The 18,098-nt window shown below is 40.9% G+C and overlaps 1 protein-coding gene across 1 annotated transcript in view; it reads left to right on the top strand.

The window, feature by feature from the left end:
• The first annotated feature begins 301 nt into the window (after window positions 1–301).
• The window catches only part of LOC139158667 (zinc finger protein 208-like), a 47,644-nt gene continuing 29,847 nt past the window's right edge, over window positions 302–18,098 (top strand). Inside the window, exons 1-8 of the mRNA XM_070735988.1 lie at window positions 302–1,142; window positions 4,098–4,212; window positions 4,329–4,396; window positions 4,695–4,821; window positions 8,782–10,494; window positions 12,355–12,513; window positions 15,329–15,407; window positions 17,729–18,098. The exon at window positions 17,729–18,098 is cut by the window's right edge and continues 150 nt beyond it. Coding sequence (XP_070592089.1) covers window positions 654–1,142; window positions 4,098–4,212; window positions 4,329–4,396; window positions 4,695–4,821; window positions 8,782–10,494; window positions 12,355–12,513; window positions 15,329–15,407; window positions 17,729–18,098 — 3,120 coding nt within the window. The 5' untranslated portion in view covers window positions 302–653. The remainder of the gene's footprint in view (window positions 1,143–4,097; window positions 4,213–4,328; window positions 4,397–4,694; window positions 4,822–8,781; window positions 10,495–12,354; window positions 12,514–15,328; window positions 15,408–17,728) is intronic.

The raw sequence follows: 18,098 nt of genomic DNA, 5'->3' as shown, positions 1-18,098 counted from the left end.
TAATCTTCTCTTTCTAATTGTTTTTAATATTGTAGTCCTAATTGGATTATATTGCTGTTCTTTTTTTATATATGCTCTGAGCCGCCCGGAATCCACGGAGGGGCGGCATACAAATCCAATTAGATAGATGGATGGATGGATGGATGGACGGACGGACGGATGATAGATAGATAGATAGATAGATAGATAGATAGATAGGTAGGTAGGTAGGTAGGTAGGTAGGTAGGTAGGTAGATAGATAGATAGATAGATAGATAGATAGATAGATAAGATAGATTAGATAGATTAGATAGATAGATAGATAGATAGATAGATAGATAGATAGATAGATAGATAGATTCGCACCAGACTCCCCGGGGGCCCGATCCTCCGCAGGGGGAGAGAAGCGCGGCGGCCTCACACACAGGGAAAGAAATTCACCCACACCCACCACCTCAAAGTCACTTCAAACCTACACTAAAGTACAATTTTTTTTACTGTATTGAGTGTTGTTCAATAGTTAAACTTACACCTTCTAATTCTTGGAATTACTTTTCTTTTCCATCTCAGATACACAAAGTGGAGCCATTTGAACTTATTGACCTACAAAATTATCTATTGGTGGGAGCTGAAAATCTTTCTGCTATCATTCCGGTGGATACAGGATTGGACCGATGAATGAAAAAGCATTTGGAGATCCACAAGATTCTCTGGACCCATTTGGAGTTGCGTTTCAGGATAGAGAAAGAATGCGGGCACCACTTTCCGCAAGTCAGGGAACTGGAAAAGGCCCCTTTGCTGTTCACCCTGGGAGGTGTGGGGAGATCTGGGCAAGAACTGGGCAGAAGATCCTGGAGGAGGAAACCATCCTCCCTTCAGACGTTCAGCCCTGGAAGCTCATCCAATACCGGGAGGCTGAGGGTCCCCGAGGTCTTTGCAGCCGACTCCACGACTTTTGTAAGCGATGGCTGAGACCAGAAAAGCACACCAAAGCCCAGATGCTGGACCTGGTTGTTTTGGAGCAGCTCCTGGCTCTCCTGCCCCCAGAGATGGAGAGCTGGTTGCGGGAGTGTGGATCAGAGACCAGCTCCCAGGCGGTGGCCCTGGCCGAAGGCTTCCTCCTGAGCCAGGCGGAGGAGCAGAAGGAGCAGGCAGAGTTGCAGGTGAGAGACCTTCATCTCCGCAGGCTGGAAGGGGTTTGACGAGACTAAAGTATGTGTTTGGATTTTTCAACCTTCCTAATGATAGAAATCTGATTTTAAAAAATGCTAGACTTTGCAGAAGCCGATAAATTGTCACTGAAGCTGAAAGATGAGAAAGATACAAAATATCACCAGCTGTGGAAAGATATATTTTTAAAAGTTTCTTTATTGTTTTCAAACTAAAAAAGAAAGTATTTCTTACATGTTTTGTTTTGTTTTTACAGATCTTAATCCATTTCTATTGCCTTTTGAATATATCATTCATTTATATGTTTTATTAAATTATGTACATTCAAATATAAATATCATAAGTAAAGCATGAAAAAGAAAAGAAAGAGAGAAATCATTCGTCTCATGTTTTTACTTCATTTCCATTATTCTTTCTAAGTATACTGATACTTTGTATTGTTACATTATCAGTTTTGAATCCATTCGTGCCATTTGTGCCAAAATTCTTTAGATTTTTTTGTATTTTGTTCCCTTAATTGAATTTGTCATTTCGTCCATCTCTAAACATCTATATATTTTATCAATAATTAAACTTTCCGATGGGGTCTGTTCATTTTTCCACATTTGTGCCAGTGATATTCTAACTGCGGTGTTTGTGTGTTATGAGGAAGAACGTTTGCTTAGAATACTGTAGTGTCTTTTCCAGATTCCTAAGAGCATACCCTCTGGTGTATATTCCATCTCCTCTTTTGTAATTTCTGTGAGCAATCTGTGGAAATATTTTTATACATGTTTAAATCAAAGAATGAAACATAGAAACATAGAAGACTGACGGCAGAAAAAGACCTCATGGTCCATCTAGTCTGCCCTTATACTATTTCCTGTATTTTATCTTAGGATGGATATATGTTTATCCCAGGCATGTTTAAATTCAGTTACTGTGGATTTATCTACCACGTCTGCTGGAAGTTTGTTCCAAGGATCTACTACTCTTTCAGTCAAATAATATTTTCTCATGTTGCTTTTGATCTTTCCCCCAATTAACCTCAGATTGTGCCTGCTTATTCTTGTGTTCACTTTCCTATTAAAAACACTTCCCTCCTGAACCTTATTTAACCCTTTGACATATTTAAATGTTTCGATCATGTCCCCCCTTTTCCTTCTGTCCTCCAGACTATACAGATTGAGTTCATGAAGTCTTTCCTGATACGTTTTATGCTTAAGACCTTCCACCATTCTTGTAGCCCGTCTTTGGACCCGTTCAATTTTGTCAATATCTTTTTGTAGGTGAGGTCTCCAGAACTGAACACAGTATTCCAAATGTGGTCTCACCAGCGCTCTATATAAGGGGATCACAATCTCCCTCTTCCTGCTTGTTATACCTCTAGCTATGCAGCCAAGCATCCTATTGCTTTTCCTACCGCCCGACCACACTGCTCACCCATTTTGAGACTGTCAGAAATCACTACCCCATAATCCTTCTCTTCTGAAGTTTTTGCTAACACAGAACTGCCAATGCAATACAGATTGAGGATTCCTTTTCCCCAAGTGCATTATTTTACATTTGGAAACACTAAACTGCAGTTTCCATTGCTTTGACCATTTATCTAGTAAAGCTAAATCATTTACCATATTACAGACCCCTCCAGGAATATCAACCCTATTGCACACTTTAGCATCATCGGCAAATAGGCAAACCTTCCTATGAACACAAAGATTGCTGCATGATAAGGCAACGAACAAAGTTTAAAATTTCATTTACGTTAAAGAATATTAGTTTAAATGTGAATTTTATTACTACTTGATTAGATACACAATCACAAATCAAAAGTCTGTAATTAAATAAATTGGTTATACAGTACTTTAAACCGAATAATATACCACAGGTAACACAACCGTACAATAGAACTGAATTAGGCTGTCAGGGAGACAGCCGAGGGGGTGGGAAGGGATATGAAAACGTGTGTTGTTTTGTGCGTTGCTGTCATTTACATGTAAATTTAAAAAAAAAAATTTTTTTTTAAATTAAACCTTCCTTACCACACTTTTCTTGGCTTTCATAATACATGGGTTTATTTCATTAATTTTTGTAGCTATTGCTCCACAATAGCATACTTATATACCGCTTTACAGTGCTTTGCAGCCTTTGGGCAGTTATATTCGGCATAACTACGGAGTCTACGGAGAGGGGCGGCATACAAATCTAATAAATAATAATAATAAAAATAATAAAAATAATAATAATAGTAATAGTAATAATAAACATAGAAGACTGACGGCAGAAAAAGACCTCATGGTCCATCTAGTCTGCCCTTATACTATTTCCTGTATTTTATCTTACAATGGATATATGTTTATCCCACACAATTCAGTTACTGTGGATTTACCATCCATGTCTGCTGGAAGTTTGTTCCAAGGATCTACTACTCTTTCAGTGAAATAATATTTTCTCACATTGCTTTTGATCTTTCCCCCAACTAACTTCAGATTGTGCCCCCTTGTTCTTGTGTTCACTTTCCTATTAAAAACACTTCCCTCCTGAACCTTATTTAACCCTTTGACATATTTAAATGTTTCGATCATGTCCCCCCTTTTCCTTCTGTCCTCCAGACTATACAGATTGAGTTCATTAAGTCTTTCCTGATACGTTTTATGCTTAAGACCTTCCACCATTCTTGTAGCCCGTCTTTGGACCCGTTCAATTTTGTCAATATCTTTTTGTAGGTGAGGTCTCCAGAACTGAACACAGTATTCCAAATGTGGTCTCACCAGCGCTCTATATAGTGGGGTCACAATCTCCCTCTTCCTGCTTGTTATACCTCTAGCTATGCAGCCAAGCATAACTGTTCCTTTCTTTCTAGCATCATTGATGTTATTGAGGGCTTTGAAGTTATGTTTGGAGAAAAAGAATCTACTTCATGTTGTTTGATGTCCATTAATTCTTTTCTCTCTCTCTTGCCTCCTAAGTTCCTCAATATGGAGGTCAGAGGTCCTGAGGGAGGGAGGAATACATCAAATCCCTTTAAGGAGTTGTTTTCCTGGACAATGCTTCAGGACGATCCATGTCCGGACACCTCAGAAGGTAAACTATGGTCCTCCCATTCCCCAGAGAAATTATCTCATCTTTATGTTTTGTCTGATAGAATACGTCTTCCTATTCCTTCAATTATGCATTTTAAAATTCTGTCTTCCTCACAGTCAAACATAGAATGACGTGTGGCCTTTATGGTAGTGCTGAAACAGTGGAGGAAACAGCTGGAATTCAAGTAAGAGCAGGAAATTTATTTTATTAGATTTGTATTGTCCCTTTCCTATGGCAATGGTCTTAGGCAGCCCCTGTGAAATAGTCATTCGACCCCCAAAGGGATCCCGACCTCCAGGTTGAGAACCACTGGTTTAGTCAAAGGCTTTAGGCTCTGTCTGTTTTCTCACCTAAAGCTTGGGATTCAACCAAGCACAGACATAGAACTTGGCCCAGTTTTCCTTCAGGCATTTCTAGACAATGGGACAGATCTTACAAAATCATCTCAAGACTGTTCGTTCTTCTTTTTCTTTGTTCAAAAGGGTCCTCTGTCCTTCGAGGAAGTTGCTGTGCATTTCTCCGAGGAAGAGTGGTCTCAGCTGGATGCTGACCAAAAAACACTGCATTGGGAAGTCATGATGGAAAATTATAGGAACCTGGCCTCTCTGGGTAAGCGTTTGGTACTCCATATTAAGATGGCATCAACTATTTCTCAGCATATATGGGAGGAAGAAGGAAATGATATGGCCGCCTTTTGCTCCAAGGAAAGAAATAAGTCAATGGCTCTCTGCTTTGATGTTTCCTGTACCATTTCTCATCTGTTGAATTTTAAATTCATCATAGGTTTTTAGACTCCAACCCCCTAATAATCTTTGTTGCTTTTTATAAGGGGACCACAAGTGTATAAATATTCAAAGTGTGGTCTTACTAAAGCAATATATAGCAGTAGTATTGCTTTATATGATCTTCGTTTTTAACAGTTGGGGTTTTGTATATAATTTTTATTATTAGATTTGTTCCATTGTATATTGTTTTTATTACTGTTGTGAGCCACCCTGAGTCTTTGGAGAAGGGCGGCATACAAATCTAACAAATTATTATTATTATTATTATTATTATTATTATTATTATTATTATTGATACTGTTGTTCGGTTGATGCATCCCAGGATTGTGTTGGCTTTTTTGGCAGCTTCAACACATTGCTGCTCATACACTGCTGGTTCATATTTAAATGGTGGTCCCCTAGGAATCCTAAATCCTTCTCCCAGTTATTGTTGTCAATTCATGTGCCATTTAATCTATACAGTGATTCCTCGATTAGCACGGTCTCGATTAGTGCGAAACGCTGCAATGCGGTTTTTCAAAAAATATTAATTAAAAAATAAGTCCGCGGTTTTTTTTGCTATACCACGGTTTTTCCCACCCGATGACGTCATACGTCATCACCAAGAGTCACTTCTCTGTCTCTTTCTCTTTCTTTCCTGTCACTATGCTTCAATCATTTTCTCATTTCTCTTTTTTCTCCCCTTTTTTCTATCATTTCTCTCTCTCTTTCTTCCTCTCTCACACTCTCTTCCTCCCTTCTCTCTCCCCCCCTCCACTTGCCCACGAGAAGAAAAAAAGCAACCTCTGCCGGGCAGCTCCCCTTGTGCCCCCGCTTTGTGCCTGCCTCTTTTGGGGATTTTTTTTTCTTTTCTTTTTTGCGCTGGCGGCGGGAGCTGTTGGGGAGGGCTCTGCCGGGAAGGCCTCTCAGCTGCAGAGCCGAATGGGGGCGGAGGCAACAGCGGAGCCCGGCGCTGGGGCCATGCGAGGCTGTTCATCCAGGGGGGCGTGGACTGGCAAGTCGCCCTCCTTTCTCTCTCTTTCTCAAGATCGCTTGCCGCTTGCCTATTGCAGCGAAGGAGGCGAAGCAAGGCTCCAAGCTGCAAAGCAGCAAGCGGCAAGCGATCTTGGGGATTCCCCTTTGCCTGGGCGGCGGGAAGACCAAGGGAAGGTTCCTTCAGCCGCCCAACACCTGATCCGCTCCGCAGCGCGGCAGCAGCGAGGAGCCGAAGATGGGGTTTCCCCTTTGCCTTTACCCCATCTTCGGCTCCTCGCTGCTTCCGCGCTGCGGAGCAGATCAGCTGTTGGGCGGCTGAAGGAACTTTCCCTTGGTCTTCCACGCCGCCCACACGCAAACTCCACCATCTGCGCATGTGCGGCCATGAAAAAAATGGCGCACATGCGCAGATGGTGGTTTTTACTTCCGCATCCAGTATAACGCGGAAATCGGTTAGCGCGGGAGGTCTTGGAACGTAACCCCCGCGCTAACCGAGAGATCACTGTACTGTACTTATACATTTGGTTTTTCTTGCCTAAGTGTAAGTGCCTTATTTTTCTCGCCACTTAGTTGCATTTTATTGAAGTGGGACTAGTGTTCAACTTTGTCTAGATCCTTTTGATTTTTAAGCCAATTTTCTAAAGTGTTGGCTATCCTCCTAATTGGGTGTTGTCTGCAAATTTATTTATTATTTATTTATTTATTTATTAGATTTGTATGCCGCCCCTCTCCGCAGACTAAAGCATACCTTCTAAATCTTTTATTTATTTATTTATTTATTTATTTATTTAGCTATTTATTTATTTATTTATTTATTCGATTTTTATGCCGCCCTTCTCCTTAGACTCAGGGCGGCTTACAACATGTTAGCAATAGCACTTTTTAACAGAGCTAGGCTATTACCCCCACAATCTGGGTCCTCGTTTTACCCACCTCGGAAGGATGGAAGGCTGAGTAAACCTTGAGCCGGTGATGAGATTTGAACCGCTGACCTTCAGATCTACAGTCAGCTTCAGTGGCCTGCAGTACAGCACTCTACCTGCTGCGCCACCCCGGCTCATATATACAGTGAACCCTCGAATTTCGCGTCCTCGAGCATCGCGAAAGGGCTATTTCGCGAGTTCTCAACCCGGAAGTAAACTCCACCATCTGCGCATGCGTGCCTTTTTTTCTATGGCCACGCATGCGTAGATGGTGGAGTTCCCCAGCTGGGAAGCTGGGCGGCTTCCCTGGGTCTTCCCCCTCTTGCCCCGGTAAGACCCCAGCGGCAGCGCGAGCAACGGCGTGGGCGGGCGGGCGGCACGCGCGGGGACACCCCAGCTCCACTCCCCAGCTGGGAAGCGGCCCCAGCAACAGCGTGGGCGGGCGGGCGGTGCGCGCGCGCGCTTGGGGAAACCCCAGCTCCGCTCCCCAGCTGGGAAGCGGCCCCAGCAACGCGCGCGCGCTTGGGGAAACCCCAGCTCTGTTCCCCAGCTGGGAAGCGGCCCCAGCAACAGCATGGGCGGGTGGGCGGTGCGCGCACGCTTGGAGACACCCCAGCTCCGCTCCCCAGCTGGGAAGCGGCCCCAGCAACGCGCGCGCGCTTGGGGAAACCCCAGCTCCGCTCCCCAGCTGGGAAGCGGCCCCAGCAACAGCGTGGGCGGGCGGGCGGTGCGCGCGCGCTTGGGGACACCCCAGCTCCGCTCCCCAGCTGGGAAGCGGCCCCAGCAACGCGCGCGCGCTTGGGGACACCCCAGCTCCGCTCCCCAGCTGGGAAGCGGCCCCAGCAACACGCGCGCGCTTGGGGACACCCCAGCTCCGCTCCCCAGCTGGGAAGCGGCCCCAGCAACAGCGTGGGCGGGCGGGGCGGCACGCGCGCGGGGAAACCCCAGGCGCGGGCGAAGGGCGGGCGGCGGTGGAAGTAAAAACACCATCTGCGCATGCGCAGATGGTGTTTTTACTTCCGCACCGCTACTTCGCGAAAAATCGATCATCGCTTGGGGTCCTGGAACGGAACCCTCGCGATGATCGAGGGACCACTGTATTTATGGTGTAATCATAATCATTAATTTAAATTAATAAATTAATCCAATTAATATTTATTATTTATTTTATTAATTGGATTAATATGCCGCAAAAACAATCCATTATTTTTGTTTTATATACATATTTTATATTTTTAGCATTTTAAAGAAATTACTAATTGGTTGTATCTGACCCATATCCTTGTCAGTGATTAAAATAAACATTTGATCTGATTTCCTGGATGTTTCTCATGATTCTTCCTTAATTTAAGCTGACTAGAGATTGGGCAGTCTACAAGTTGAATAAATAAACAAACAAACAAACGAATGAATAAATAAATAGGATTGTGGGACCCGGATTGTGGGGGCAATAGCCTAGCTCTGTTAAAAAGTGCTATTGCTAACATGTTGTAAGCCACCCTGAGTCTAAGGAGAAGGGCGGCATAAAAATCGAATGAAAGAATGAATGAATGAATGAATGAATGAATGAATGAATAAACAAACAAACAAACAAACAAATAAATAAATAAATAGGATTATAATATGTATGTATAATTATCAAAAAAAGAGGATGATATAGATCTTTTCAGGGTACTTTAGGTTTTTCCAGAATGTCTTAGATCTTTTTTTAAAAATTCAGAATTACAAATACTGTATAGAAATTATATCTATCCTGTGTCTGCGCAAGTAGTTCGAGATAATGGAATACTGTAGTGGAATTTGGCAGAGTTCCATAAGAAATTCCTAGCACAGTTTGATCTTTTCCCTAACCTTGCCATCATTTTCATTTCTCTTTTCATTTGAAGGTAATAACGGGAAAGAAAATGAATATTCTGGGGAACCATTACTAATGAACAGAGGCAGAGCAGAGAAGCCTGTAATTCATACAGAACTAGAAAGCCATGAGAGAAGCCAGTCGAATAATTGGAAGGAGGAAAGTTCACGTTCCATTGATGCTCCAGTGAAAGACTTTCTTGATGAAGGTGGAAAAATAAAGAACAAAGATCTTGGGAAAAGTACAAGACCTTTCAGTGATAAATTAGATGTAAATGACCATTATCCAACCAAACCAAAAGGACAGGATTATATATGTAGAGACAATGGAAAAAATTGCAGTTGGAATTTTGCTCCTCGTGGAACTGGATCCCCTACCTTTCCTAAAACGATCCACGCAACAAAGAAGCCATATAAATGCATGGAGTGTGGAAACAGCTTCAGTCGAAGGAGTTACTTTACCTCCCATAAAAGGATCCACACAGGAGAGAAGCCGTATAAATGCGTGGAGTGCGGAAAGTCCTTCATTCAGAGCAGCCATCTTACTTCCCATAAAAGAATCCACACAGGGGAGAAGCCGTACAAATGCACGGAGTGCGGAAAGTGCTTTACAAACAGCAGCCACCTGACTTCCCATAAAAGGATCCACATTAGTGAGAAGCCGTACAAATGTCCAGAGTGTGGAAAGGCGTTCTGTGAAAATTCATCCCTGATGAGGCATAAAAGGATCCACACGGGGGAAAAGCCGTATAAATGCGCGGAGTGCGGAAAGGTCTTCGGTCAAAATAGTTCTTTTACTTTCCATAAAATGATCCACGCAGGGAAAAGGCCGTATAAATGCATGGAGTGTGGAAAGACCTTTGCTCAGAGCAGTAATCTTACTTGTCATAGAAGGATTCACACTGGGGAGAAGCCATATAAATGTAGAGTGTGTGGAAGGGCGTTTACTAACAGCAGTGATCTTATTTCCCATAACTGGATCCACTCAGAGGAGAAGCCATATAAATGTACGGAGTGCGGAAAGACCTTTATCCAAAGCAGTCATTTTAATTCCCACAAAAGGATCCATGCAGGAGAGAAGCCATATCAATGCACGGAGTGTGGGAAGTGCTTCAGCTACCACAGTGCCCTTACTTCCCATAAAAAGACCCACACGGGAGAGAAACCTTATAAATGTTTGGAGTGTGGAAAGAGCTTCTGCGAAAGCGGATCACTTACCGTTCACAAAAGGATCCACACAGGAGAGAAGCCGTATAAATGCGCGGAGTGTGGGAAGGGCTTCTGCGAAAGCGGATCCCTTACCGTTCATAAAAGGATCCACACAGGGGAGAAACCGTACGAATGTGTAGACTGTGGAAAGGGGTTCTGCCAAAAGGCTTCGCTTATGAGACACACAAGGATTCACACCGGAGAGAGGCCATATATATGCATGGAGTGTGGGAAGGGCTTTACTAACAGCAGTCATCTTAATTCCCATAAAAGAACTCACACGGGGGAGAAGCCATATAAATGCCCGGATTGTGGAAAGGGCTTTATTAACAGCAGTCATCTTAATTCCCATAAAAGAACTCACACGGGGGAGAAGCCATATAAATGCCTGGAGTGTGGGAAAGGCTTTACTCAGAGGGGTAATCTTAATTCCCATAAAAGGATTCACACAGGAGAGAAGCCATACAAGTATGCAGAGCTTGGAAAGGGCTTCAGGATCAGCAGCGACCTAATTTCTCATACACAGATCCATTTGGGTGAGGATCAATGTAAATTCCAGAATTGGTAAATTCTATCTATTTTCTTCTTTTTATACTGGAGCTCTTCTTTGTACACTGTAGCATGCGCAGAAGATGCTCGTGCGCATGAGATATTATTAGAAATGTTGGAGCAGAGATTCCGGGAACTGAAACAATATTATAATTTAGTTAGTTTGTCGAATATGTATGAAATAACAAGTACTGTACAGTGTTCCCCTCGATTTTCGTGGTTTTGAACTTCGCGAATAGCCTATACCACGGTTTTTCAAAAAATATTAATTAAAAAATACTTTGCGGGTTTTTTCCTATACCACGGTTTTTCCCATCCGATGACGTCATATGTCATCGCCAAACTAATAATTTTTGCAAATAAATAACAAGAAAAATAATTATTGTTAATAAATAATTCTGTTTATAAATATCAGGATCACTAAGTGCCTTATTCAGTGGTGAGTACCAGTAATAATGGTCAGTAAATGGTTGTTAAGGGAATGGGAATTGGTAATTAAGGGGTTTAAAGTGTTAAGGGATGGCTTGTGATACTGTCCATAGCCAAAAATGGTATACAGTATTTACTTCTGCATCTCTACTTTGCAGAAATGCGACTTTCGCGGGCGGTCTCGGAACGCATCCCCCGCGGAAATCGAGGGAACACTGTATAAGTATAAACTTGGATATGAACACAGAAAATGAGTAGTACGAATAAATGGGGACAGTAGGACAGGGATAGTAGGCAGGTGCTGCGTTTATGCACGCTCCCTTATGGACCTCTTTGGAATGGGGTGAGGTCCACGGTAGAGTTTAAGATTGAAGTTATAGGGGTTTGAGGATTGCACCAGCTGCGGCCCTATTGGACCGGGAATCACTGCTCACTGCCACTCATGCCCTCATCACCTCGAGGCTCGATTACTGTAACGCTCTCTACATGGGGCTACGTTTGAAGAGTGTTCGGAAACTTCAGATCGTGCAGAATGCAGCTGCGAGAGCAATCATGGGCTTCCCTAAATATGCCCATTCTACATCAACACTCCGCAGTCTACATTGGTTGCCGATCAGTTTCCGGTCACAATTCAAAGTGTTGGTCATCACCTATAAAGCCCTTCATGGCACCGGACCAGGGTATCTACGAGACCATCTTCTGCCGCACGAAGTCCCAGCGACCGGTTAGGTCCCACAGAGTTGGTCTCCTCCGGGTCCCATCAACTAAACAATGTCGTTTTGGCGGGACCCAGAGGAAAAGCCTTCTCTGTGGCGGCTCCGACCCTCTGGAATCAGCTCCCTCCAGAGATTAGAACTGCCCCCACCCTCCTTGCCTTTCGTAAACTCCTTAAAACCCACCTCTGTCATCAACCGTGGGGGAACTGAAATCCCCCCCCCCGTCTATGTAGTTTTTTGTGTATGATATGACTGTATGTATGTTTTTTATATATTGGGGGTTTCTTGTTTTTTTAGACTTTTTTAAATGTATTATTGTTATTTTAGATTCTAACTATTAGATTCGGCATACAAATCTAATAAATAATAATAATAATAATAATAATAATAATAATAATAATAATAATAATAATAATAATTTAACAGCTGAGTCATGTAGAGCATTCCAGCCATTGACCACTCTGTTGCTGAAGTCATATTTCTGCAATTGAGTTTGGAACAATTTACTTTGAGTTTGTATCTATTGTTTGCCCAAGAATTATTATTCAAGAATTCACATTTTATTGGTATTCAGAGTTGGATGGAATGTGATATTGCATTTTACTCCTGAATAATTCAGATATTAAATTAAAAGTGACAATTAAGAACTTTGTCTTTTAAATTTTGCATAATTTTTCTCTGTGTTTTCTGTCTCATCCCAAGTTAGGGATACTCAATGGAATGAGAATGAAAGCGACCCCAGCATGCTGACGCTGCAAATGATCAATCAAGAAGGGGCACCTTTGGAAATCAGTGAGGGACCAAAACAACATGGAATCAAGAAACAGTATTACAAAACACTATTTCAGTTCCTCCTAACCAAATAGACAGAAATGAGAACGGGAACTTCCTCTGGGGTGTGAAGATACTTAAAGAACAATCCAATTTGCATCCATAGTGTAGATTTAAAACCCGAAGCACCCAATATGAATGCAGAAGCATGAAATCTTTTTCAGTCAAAAGTCTCTCATGATATGGGAATATTGTCACACACATATGGTATAAATATAGAGTGTGAAAGGCATCAGGATGAAGAATATTTTTCACAAAGGTGTCAGAATGGTCAGAAGCCCCTGAAATACATATACAAAAAACATTTTCAAACATTAGGGCCTTATTTTCCTCTGCATGTGGACTAAGATGTCTACATTTTATTTTAATAAATTTAATTATGAGGACCCAGATTGTGGGGGCAATATGCTGGCTCTTTTAAAAAGTGCTATTGCTAACATGTTGTAAGCCGTCTTGAGTCCAAGGAGAAGGGCAGCATAAAAATCAAATAAATAAATTAATCATCAATGACATGGTTTTCTTTCCAGGCATGTATTAAATTATTTTTTTGATCTATTAATTATCATCCAGTAAGTAAGAAGTAGAATTTTAACTTTGTACACTAAAACAGTTTAAATTTGTACAATAAAGCAGTTTTTATGGGAGAAAGAAATGTTGTCTTTATTATTATTATTATTATTATTATTATTATTATTATTATATATTATTATATATTAGATTTGTATGCCGCCCCTATCCATAGACTCGGGGCGGCTAACAACAAACAGCATGTAACAATCCATTTGTGCCATATGTTTGGATGTGTATGATAAAAAAAAACCCTAACAATTACACATGAAATTTTTCTGAAGGTTTTGTGTGGGAGACAAATTGCTGGTTTGAAGCTCTTTATTCAAATGTTGTTCTTGGGTGGTTCTGGGCTAAACTAACAAATAAGTCACTAATTCCATTTTGGTGTCCCTATTTTTAATTAGAGAAAGTGGAAATCAGATTGTCACAAAATTACACAGCAATTAGAACCTGAGAGTTAAAAATGGATGGAAAAGTTAAATCATTTTTTGTAAACCACTTTTACCCTACATTTTACAAATTGTTTGTTTTACCTAAATGTAGCTAAGCCTTTTTTCTCTTTTTTTCTTTGCTTGCCTTGTCACTTCCATATGCGGAGGATTCTCTGATGTTTTCTGTTCTTTCCACCTAACACAAAATTTGTACTTTTTTCTGTTTATTCATAATTTAAACATTGCCTAGTGGCCTTAATTTCTTCATGGTCTTTCCAGTCACATTCCCAAGGTGGATTTCCTATTAATCCCTATGTAAAAAAAGAGTATGTTTTTCTCATGGTATCCTGCCATTTCCCTTCATTTTACAAATCCAAATTTTCTCCGGTCAGTTTTATTTTCTCAGGCAGAGAAGCATTGAGAGGGACCTTTCTCCTATTCCCACGCCCATCATCCATGCCCTAGCATTCCCTTCAGATGCTCTCCTCTCTCCATTTAATAGAATTTTTATTGGCCAAGTGTGATTGGACACACAAGGAATTTGTCTTGGTGCATATGCTCTCAATGTACATAAAATAAAATATACATTTGTCAAGAATCATGTGGTACAACACTTAATGATTGTCATGGGGTCAAATAAGCAATGAAGAAGCAATATTAATAAAAATCTTAGGATACAGTATACGCAACAAGTTACAGTCATACAGTCAACATGGGAGGAAATGGGTGATAGGAATGATGAGAAAAACTAGTAGAATAGAAGTGCAGATTTAGTAGAAAGTCTGACAGTGTTGAGGGAATTATTTGTTTAGTAGAGTGATGGCGTTTGGGGAAAAAATGTTCTTGTGTCTAGTTGTCTTGGTGTGCAGTGCTCTGTAGCGACGTTTTGAGGGTAGGAGTTGAAACAATTTGTGTCCAGGATGTGAGGGGTCAGTAAATATTTTACCCGCCCTCTTTTTGACTCGTGCAGTATACAGGTCCTCAATGGAAGGCAGATTGGCAGCAATTGTTTTTTCTGCAATTCTGATTATCCTCTGAAGTCTGTGTCGGTCCTGTTGGGTTGCAGCACCAAACCAGACAGTTATAGAGGTGCAGATGACAGACTCAATGATTCCTCGGTAGAACTGTATCAGCAGCTCCTTGGGTAGTTTGAGCTTCCTGAGCTGGCGCAGAAAGAACATTCTTTGTTGTGCTTTTTTGATGATGTTTTTGATGTTAGGTGACCATTTTAGGTCTTGAGATATGATAGAACCTAGAAATTTGAAGGTCTCTACTGTTGATACTGTATTGTCTAGTATTGTGAGAGGTGGAAGGGTTTCTCTTAAAGCCTACCACCATTTCTACGGTTTTGAGTGTGTTCAGTTCTAGATTGTTCTGGTCACACCACAAGGATAGTTGTTCAACTTCCCGTCTGTATGCGGATTCATCATTGTCTCGATACGTCAAGGGGTTAAATAATGATCAGGAGGGAAGTGTTTTTAATAGGAAAGTGAACACAAGAACAAGGGGACACAATCTGAAGTTAGTTGGGGGAAAGATCAAAAGCAACATGAGAAAATATTATTTTACTGAAAGAGGAGTAGATGTAGTTGGTAAATCCACAGTAACTGAATTTAAACATGTCTGGGATATATCCATCCTAAGATAAAATGCAGGAAATAGTACAAGGGTAGAATAGATGGACCATGAGGTCTTTTTCTGCCCTCAATCTTCTCTGTTTCTATGTTTCCCGCCCTTTCTGGGAATCCTGGCACTTTGCGCATCTTCCTCCAGGGGGCTCCCTCCGCCAACATCAACATCAAACAGGCTTGCCGCTCTAGGACGCCTTCCTTGCTGCCCTTAAGCCGTTGAGCTCCAAGGAGACGGAGAGGCTGCAGGATCCAGAAGTGTCCCGGATGAGGTGGGAGCTCTTCCGGGGCAAAGGTAGGCGGAAGAGAGAGAGAGATACCCGCGCCCGGCCCTCCTTCAGGTTCCAGCCCGATCCCGGAGTCCCCAGCCCGGGGTGGGGGGGATGGGGGGGGGGGGAGAGAAGCGTCCTGCTGCCTCTTTCCCGGCCCTCGGCTCTGCGCTGAGGGTCCGGGTATGTTGTGTGATTGTTGTGCAGTGGCTAAACTCTACTTTCCAATTTCTTGGCGTTTATTTTTCTTTCCATATCAGATATACAAACTCGAAGCCATTTGAAATCTTTACAAGCCACAATTATTATTAATTTTAAATAAAGTTTATTGGTTGACAAAAGGTAAAAATAAAAAAAAAAAAAAAAAAAAAAAAAAAAAAAAAAAAAAAATAAAAAAATAAAAAAAAAAAAAAAAAAAAAAAAAAAAAAAAAAAAAAAAAAAAAAAAAAAAAATGGGGGAAGGGAAAACGGGGTACATAAATTTAAAAAGGGATAGGTATAATTATTACATGATATTGTATTTTGACATATATATCTTACTTTGTAACAAAAATTCAATGTACACATTTATATCTTATTACTATAAATATTTCATTTTTCTATCTTATCTTATTATTTAAAGGGTAGTAATAAGTAGTGATAGGGATAGTAAGAAAGATATTTATAGAGAGGTAGTTAGGAAGATAAGCTTGCGATTTTATAAAGTATTTATAAAATAATAAGAGAGGGAGAGGGAGGATCTGCTGACAGACGTTATCAGGAGATACGACATGGTGTAATAATATGTTAATGTGTGTGTCAGTAATATATCAGTAATGAAAATAATTAAAAAAAAGAGAAAAGAAAATATATTTATGTAGGTATTGGAAAAGAGAAAAGCTGTGATTCAGTTAGTATGGAATAAAGTAATTAGTTGGATTATATTGTTATCGTGTGAACGGTTGTTTAATTGAGTTTAAGAAACAAGTAAAAAGAGTAATGTTATCGGAATCTAATTTTATTTTATTATTATTATTATTATTTTGTTTATTTATTTGTCAATTTATTTATTTATTTATTTTTAAGTGTCGGTATTGAAATTAATTTATTAGTCAATAATATTTTGAGTTCAAAACGGTTGCAAGGTAAGAGAATTTGTTGGGTTATAAAATAAAAATTAAATAAATTTTTGCAGTGGTCCATTTATACCAGTTGTCCCATATACTATAGTAATCGGAATCTTTTTTGTTATGAATCTCCATTGTAATTTTTGACATTTCAGCACAGTCCATAATCTTAGAAATGATTGTTAATATTGGAGGAGTTTTTTCTTGTTTCCAAAACTGTGCGTATGAAATTCTAGCGGCCGTTATAATCTGTAGGATGAGATATTTTTGTGGTTGGGTAAGTTTACTCTTAGTAGAGAAGAAATACGAGATATAGGAGAGACTATAGGACAGGGGACGGAAGGCACTCTAGTGCGTTTATGTATGCCCCTTACTGACCTCTTAGGAATCTGGAGAGGTCAACCGTGGATAGTCTAAGGGAAAAATGTTGGGGGTTTGGGGTTTATTTATTTATTTATTTATTTATTTATTAGATTTGTATGCCACCCCTTTCCGTAGACTCGGGGCGGCTCACAACATAATAAAACAATTCATAATAAATCTAATAATTTACAATTTAAAATTTAAAGTAGTTAAGAAAACCCCATTTTTAAGCAGACATACCTACAAACATACCATACATAAATTACATAGGCCCGGGGGAGATATATAGAGTCCGGTAATGAGTTCCACGCTTTGACAACCCAATTACTAAAGTCATATTTTTTTACAGTCAAATTTGGAGCGGTTAATATTAAGCTTGAATCTGTTGCGTGTTCTTGTGTTGTTGTGGTTGAAGCTGAAATAGTCTTTGACAGGCAGGACGTTGCAACATATGATCTTGTGGGCAATACTTAGATCATGTTTAAGGCTTCCTAGTTCTAAGCTTTTAAGACCCAGGATTGTAAGTCTAGTTTTGTAGGGTATTCTGTTTCTAGTCGAGGAGTGAAGGGCTCTTCTGGTGAAGTATCTTTGAACATTTTCAAGGGTGTTAATGTCTGAGATGCGACATGGGTTCCAAACAGATGAGCTGTATTCAAGGATGGGTCTGGCGAAAGTTTTGTAACCTCTGGTAAGTAATGTGAGATTTCCAGAGCAGAAGCTACGTAGGATTAGATTAACAGCTCTTGAGGCCTTCTTAGCAATGTTGTTGCAGTGGGCTTTGGCACTTAGATCTTTAGTTATTAGTATTCCAAGATCCTTGACCGAGTGGGGATTATCTGTGATCATTTGTTTATTCAGTTTGTATTTGAACCTTGCAGAATAACTTGGAGTGATCAGTCCTGCCGCACCAGAAATGGTCCTGTGAAGAAAAAGGCATTTGGAGTTCCACAACAGGCCTTAGGCCCAGTTGGAGTTGATCTGCAGAACAGAGAAAGGATGGAAACACCATCTTTCCTAAAGGATAGAAGTGGAAACGGCCCTTCAGCTGCTCAACCTGGGAAGGGTGGGAAGCTCTGGAGAAGGACTGGGCAGAAAATCTTGGAGGAGGAAACCATCCTCCCTTCAGTAGTTCAGCCCTGGAAGTTCATCCAATACCGGGAATCTGAGGGTCCCCGAGGACTTTGCAGCCGACTCCATGACTATTGTAGACGATGGTTGACACCAGAAAAACACACCAAAGCCCAGATG

This window comes from Erythrolamprus reginae, chromosome 2 (assembly GCF_031021105.1).
Source record: "Erythrolamprus reginae isolate rEryReg1 chromosome 2, rEryReg1.hap1, whole genome shotgun sequence".
In the NCBI taxonomy this organism is placed as follows: Eukaryota; Metazoa; Chordata; class Lepidosauria; order Squamata; family Dipsadidae; genus Erythrolamprus; species Erythrolamprus reginae.
The sequence above is the reverse complement of the archived record's forward strand: the minus strand, read 5'-3'. Positions and strand labels throughout refer to the sequence as shown.